This window comes from Neltuma alba, unplaced genomic scaffold, assembly GCF_004799145.2.
Source record: "Neltuma alba isolate B1F8T4 unplaced genomic scaffold, ASM479914v2 tig00005693_pilon, whole genome shotgun sequence".
In the NCBI taxonomy this organism is placed as follows: Eukaryota; Viridiplantae; Streptophyta; class Magnoliopsida; order Fabales; family Fabaceae; genus Neltuma; species Neltuma alba.
The window spans coordinates 71,765-78,453 of NW_021634203.1; the positions used below are offsets into that span (position 1 = coordinate 71,765).

Sequence of the window (6,689 nt, forward strand, 5' to 3'; positions counted from 1 at the left end):
ATTTTTTTGAAAATTTTTACAATTTCAGTATAACAGTTAACAACTTTTGTGACGCTATTAACAACTTCAGTATAGCAGTTAACAACAGGTTTTTCGGAAAATTCAACAATTGGTCGTCGAAGCTTTAAAGGTTAGAAGCAATTTTTTTGAAAATTTTTACAACATCAGTATAACGGTTAATAACTTTTGTAACGCTATTAACAATTTCAGTATAGCAGTTAGTAATAGGTTTTTGAGTTTGTTAACGGCATTACTAAAGTTGTAAAAATACTACTTTTTGAATTTGCCGAAAACCTGTTATTAACTGCTATATTGAAGTTGTTAATAGAGTTACAAAAGTTGTTAACTGTTATATTGAAGTTGTAAAAATGTTCCCAAAAAAAGTAGTTGTTAAAGTTATAAAAATGCCATTTTTTTGAATTTTTAACAAAACCTGTTGTTAAATGCTATACCAAAATTGTTAATAGAGTTATAAAACTTGTTAACAACATTACTGAAGTTGTGAAAATGTTACTTTTTGAAGTTTTTTAGAAAACTTGTTGTTAACTACTATACTGGAGTTGTTAATAACATTAAAAAAGTTATTAACCGTTATACTGAAGTTATAAATTTTTTTTTTAAAAAAGTAGTTGCTAAAATTGTAAAAATGCCATTTTTTTTAATTTTTAAGAAAACATGTTAAATGCTACACTAAAGTTGTTAATAGAGTTACGGAACTTGTTAACGGCATTATTGAAGTTGTAAAAATGCTATTTTTTGAATTTTTTGAAAAACTTATTGTTAATAGCGTCACAAAAGTTGTTAACCATTATACTGACATTGTAAAAATTTTCAAAAAAATTGTTTCCGGTCACCGAAGCTTGTTGAATTTCCCAATAAACTTGTTGTTAACTATTATACTAAAGTTGTTAATAGTGTCACAAAAGTTGTTAACCTTTATATTGAAGTTGTGAAAATTTTCCAAAAATTTTTTTCCGGCAGCCAGAACTTGTTCAATTTCCCAGAAAACCTATTGTTAACTGCTATACTGAAGTTGTTAATAGCGTCACAAAAGTTGTTAACCGTTATACTGAAATTGTGAAAATTTTCAAAAAAAAATTTTCTGGTCGCCGAACCTTATTGAATTTCCTAAAAAACCTGTTGTTAACTTCTATGCTGAAATTGTTAATAGCGTTACAAAAGTTGTTAATTGTTATACTGAGGTTGTGAAAATTTTCAAAAAATTTTTTTTGACAGACAGAACTTCGATGAACAATTGTCGGCTGGTCACCGGAGCTCCGGTGACTGCCGCCGCCGGAGCTCTGATGACCGGCCAGCCAGCTAGTGAGAGATTTGGTATTTTAAAAACAATAAATAAATTGAAGGGCAATTTGGTCTTTTTATTTAATATGATAATCCCAATTTGGTCTCTTGAAATCAAAATGGAATTTCTTAAATTGAGCAAATGTTTTGGGCATTATGAAGTTAATATTACATTTTTTTTTTTGTCTTTTTCCTTAGTTCTTCTAGGGGGAAAAAACACAAAATAATCTTGCACATAGTTCAACATGTATGAACAGTGTATTTCAATGGTTAAAAAAGGCAACCAAAAAAAAACGGAGCTATACAGTTTAAAGCTTCAATTAATTCCAACACATAGTTGCTACTTTTAATATATACAAAGTAGCTTTTATATTTCAATATGCCTTGCATTTTTGAAAAAATTTGAAGGTTACATTATTTGAAAATCCGAGGTCATATATGGAATTTGAGAAAGTTAAAATGAAATTAAAAAATTAAAACGAACCACTTTTTGGGATGAACCACATAAAAAATATTACACCTGTTTGGTTTTAAAAAAAAAGTATTTTGATGAAAAGAAAACGAAAAAACAAAATGAAAAGGAAAATTTTGGGTTGATTGACAAGGTGTAATTAGAGCTGGGAATTAGGGCCGGCTCGGCCCTTTGGACTGACGGGCTTAAAAGGGCCGGCTTTCTAGGGCTGAAATTTTAAAAATAACCCAATTTGCTGAGCTCGGTCCTTAAGTTATAGAGCTCAAGGCTGGCTTGTGGGCTTTTGGCCAGTTTAAGAAAAAATGCTTTTTTTTATTTTATATTTCTCATATTTTTTTATAAAAAAAAATAAACTAATGAAATTGTTAATAAAAGACATAAATATGAATAAAATTAAGTCACAAATACAAAATATTATCATATATAAATATTCATTAACATCCAAAAACAACTAAAACATTTATTAACAAGATAACAACATCCAAAAATTTTATCTACAGTGTAATTGTGCAATAAATAAACACTATCATTACTTTTTTGAAACTTCATCATCACTATAATCAATTACTCTTCTTCATAAGTATACTTTTCTTTCGTAACAAAAATATCAAGTTTTTCTTCTTTATAGGAATTTTACTTTTAAATTTTGCAATCTAGCTATTATTTTACTTTAATATGAGAAACATTGTTGTTGAAACTCATAAATTTTTTATTCAAATTATAGAATCACAAGTTATAGAAGTATAAAAATACTTTATTATCAAATATATATAGTTTAAAAATATCAACGCATATAATATAAATCAAATCATTATGAAAGTCCAAATTAACCTATTTTTTAAAAATTTAGTTGGATAAATTATTATCTAAAACTAAAAAAATCAAATCATTCTGTAAAATTTAATTTTAAAATGATAATAATAACTAAATATTTAAAATATTATTAACAATGTAAAAAATTAATAATATTAAAATTATATAAAAAAATTTTAAAAAACAAAAAATATATATAAAGGGCCTAAACGGGCCGGCCCTCGGCCCTCCAGGGCTTATTTTTCATTTAAGGGGAAACTTTCAAGCCCGGCCCTCATAATTTCAGGGTCTAAACAAGCTCAGCCTGTTTTCCCGGCTCTAGGTGTAATGACTATAATACCCCTGCTTTGATGTGCATTGCTACTATAAGGCATCAAGGGTTTTGCTGACTCACCTTGGGGTTGCGGGGTGTGGTGGGGACAAGGTGTAATGACTATAATACCCCTGCTTTGGTCTGGACTGCTACTATAATTAGGGGTGATCATGGGCAGGGCTGGACAGGGTATGCTCCCTAGCGATACCCAGCCGAAAGATGAGTGGGCTGTAAATTACAGCCTGTTGCCCAACCTTGCCCATAGAAGCCCTAATCATTTCGGGTTGGACAATAACGGGCTGAGCAGGACGGGCTTCGAAGCCCAATAGTGATGTCTTGGTAAAAAAGTTTTCATCACATTTGTTTCATCTTCTCCTTCTTGTCTTCGGTAAAAAAGTTTTCATCACATTTTTTTTCATCTTCTCCTTCTTGTCTTCGGTCTCTACCTCTCTTACTCTATATTTTGTTTCCATCAATATAATTAGCTATCAACACCTAGAATTATTTTTTAACAAAAAACAAACAAAAGAAAATACACCTGATATGAGATTGGAGAGAGACATAGTGAGCACCTAAAACGAGAGTGGCACACTAAGGCCATGTTTGGTACATGGCATTGAATTTTAAAGGACTGGAACTAGGATTGGGTTTGGGAATGATAGTGGGAGTGGGATTGGGACTGGGGTGTTAAAAATATGTTTGGTATGGAGTGACGTTACGATGGAATAATTGCGTTAAATTTTTTTTATAATAAGTAAAAAATTACCAAAAGACTATAATAACCATGAGTGAAAGAGAGAAGCATGGCCGCCAAAAGTTAGTAAGATATTATTAAAAAATTAAAACATGTTGGTTATCTATTACGTTAAAATTTTTATATTAGTAAAACAAATGAAAAAAAAAATACTAAGTATACAAACTTATATATTATAGTCCGCTTATATATTATAGTTGAAATTTTTATATTAGTAAAAAAAGAAAAAAAAAACTAAAAAAACTAAGTATACGAACTTATATATTATAGTTCGCTTATTTTCAACTTGTTATATTTGATGGATATTGTGAAATTAAATCTCTCACTCACTTTATTGAAAAGAAAATGCTACAAAAGTAGAGTTTAGAGGCAACAAGCTTGCCTATGTACCCAAAAATAAAATAGCTAATAGTAAAAAAAATAGATCTAAAGAATGAGCAATAAAAGTATCTAACATTTAAAATTCAAATAACAGATGTCTAGGATATCATTAAGCGGATTACATCTGCTTTTCCCCTTTGAGGTGTGGCGTAAAATCCAACTAACATGCTCTCATCAGAAATCATTTTGACATAAGCTGAAAGACGCTCTTGATGTGACAGTTCTTCAATTTGCATAAGATCATCATAAAGAGAATCCTTCATGTCATTTAAACGCTTCTCACGTTCAGATAATCCAGTCCTGTTCATGTGCATTGCTAGTCTCTCACTTGCCTCCCTCAAGCCATCAGAAAATGTATGAGCAATCTTCTCAATGCCCTGGAGTAGAAAGTCATCACGATCAGCACTATTTTGCTTTCGCTTTTTTGACCCAACACTTGCATCAGATTGAGTGTGCTCAGTTGGATCTGAATTGTGCTCAGGTGGAATGTTTTCTCGGGGCGAATTGTTCTCATGTGATATATTCATGTTAAGATCATTGTGGTAATCCAAACCACTTTGATTATTGAGCTCTTCAACGACATCATCAAATTGTTGAGACTCATCTCCAGTTGCCCTATCCTTACCATAGATAATATTGAGCTCCTCAAAATAAAGGAAAGGCGTATGCCTAAACTTAGCAGCATTTTTATTTACCTATAAGTAAAAGATATAGAGATGGCACATCAACTCTAGTAAAATATCATTAAGTAAAACAATACATAGATACATATACAATTATAAAATTTTTTTACCTTTATATATTCATCCCAAACTGTTTTGGGTGCTGTCACACATTTTTTGTCAGAGTCCCAACCAAAACCAGATAAATTAAGCAGGTCAGTCACTACACCATAGTGAGTTTTCAGCTTTTTAATCCTAGATTGGATATGAGGCTGTGCTTGAATACGACATCCAGGTATTAGATTGTGAAGCATATCTTTCAATTTATTTATGACACCTGGCCTAAGACCATTGTCACTCATAAGTTCACCCTTCTCATGCATTGCTAGCATGGAATGGATTAATAATTGATCCTCCTCAGGTGTCCACATGTGCTTATCTAACTTTCCAGACTTATCAGACATGTTTGATGAACTAGAGTAAAATATATGTTAGAACCTGACATAAAGTAAACATAAAAAAAAAAGTTTCCAGCATAAATAATGGAAATAATATCTTATAGTGTTAACAATTTTCAAAGTAACAACTCTTTCATCTAGACATCCTATTACAAGTAAAAGTAGTAAACATTTCATTAGCAAGATTATTCCTAAAGGTAGCCCACTCATCAGATGCGTCCATGTGTTGGATTGAGGGATTATACATCCTGTCCACATCAACTTCCATTTCGTCTACTTCATTTTCCAGTGGATCTACACATCTAGACGAATTAAATTGTGCAAGAGGCAACAAGCAATTATTATTTGGTTATAAGTTCGAATAGGATAAAAGGATGGGCTTCTTAGAATAGCCCACCTTAACTTTAAAATACCAAAACACCTCTCAATGACATTTCGTGCAGAAGAGTGTCTCATATTAAAGCACTCTTGTGCATTTCTAGGATATCGCCCCTCTCTCCATTCACTCAAGTGGTATCTTTGTCCTCTATATGGTGCAAGAAATCCCTCACAATTGGCGTATCCAGCATCAACCAAGTAATAGTAACCTTGTGGAACTCTTAATCCATTCCTCCTACTAATTGCATTACGAAGAACCCTTCCATCTGCTGCAGACCCTTCCCAACCAGGTAAAACATATATAAAGTATCCATCTTGTGAGCAAACACCCAACACATTTGTGGTTATATCTCCTTTCCTATTTCGGTATCTTGCCTTGTCTAAAGAAGAAACTCTCAACTTAATATGCGTTCCATCCAATGCCCCTAAACAATGCTGTAAAAAGGAAAAAAGATATCAAAAGTTTTCCACATATGTTAAAAATTAATAATACATACAAAATATGTGTACCTACCTTGAACCACTTCCACTTATCATCATTGGAGTCTTCTGCCACAGGCTCTGCTTTCTTGAACAACACATGTCCAAGTCTCATCATTCCATTAAGCACGGAGTTGAAATGCCTACTAATGGTTTCTCCAGATCTACTAAAGTTATACTGTATTACTCTATTCTTTACATGATGTGCTAATATGTGCAAGAATATGGCAACTTGCTCATCTATAAGCATATTCTTACTAGGCTTAAGACCACCCACATCCGTTAGCATGGAACATAGCTTATCAAATGTTGACCTATGCATTCTAAGTAGGTTGTAACATGCTATGTCACTACTATACACCAATCTTTAAATAAGCTCTCTTAGCAACAAAATCCATTTTGTAAGGTACATATTTGATTCGTCGCCTCGTTAGCATGACTATCATACACACACAAATAAAAAACCCATGTATTGCCTCAGCCATGCTCAGCCACCAAAACAACAAACATAATCGTACTCTCCTTTCTTCAGGTAGTGTCATAACTGTGCAACCAATCATATAGAAACATAACAAAATTTTGTTAAATTGGGACTTATATATGTTACTAATTTAGTAGAATCAACTTCAACGAAAATTTTTTTGGATGTGCCTTCTTCGTTATTCAGAACTATACT

The 6,689-nt window shown here is 32.0% G+C and overlaps 2 protein-coding genes across 2 annotated transcripts; both read right to left on the reverse strand.

The window, feature by feature from the left end:
- Positions 1-4,133: 4,133 nt before the first annotated feature.
- Positions 4,134-5,161, reverse strand: LOC114748389 (uncharacterized protein At2g29880-like). Its single transcript, XM_028936769.1, has 2 exons — positions 4,829-5,161; positions 4,134-4,730 (listed from the first exon to the last, which is right to left on the reverse strand). Exons 1-2 carry the CDS (start codon positions 5,159-5,161, stop codon positions 4,134-4,136), a joined length of 930 nt encoding a protein of 309 aa, XP_028792602.1.
- A 127-nt stretch (positions 5,162-5,288) lies between these two features.
- LOC114748390 (uncharacterized) lies at positions 5,289-6,335 on the reverse strand. The gene is made up of 3 exons (XM_028936770.1): positions 6,048-6,335; positions 5,553-5,968; positions 5,289-5,457 (listed from the first exon to the last, which is right to left on the reverse strand). Exons 1-3 carry the CDS (start codon positions 6,333-6,335, stop codon positions 5,289-5,291), a joined length of 873 nt encoding a protein of 290 aa, XP_028792603.1.
- Between the last annotated feature and the right edge of the window lie 354 nt (positions 6,336-6,689).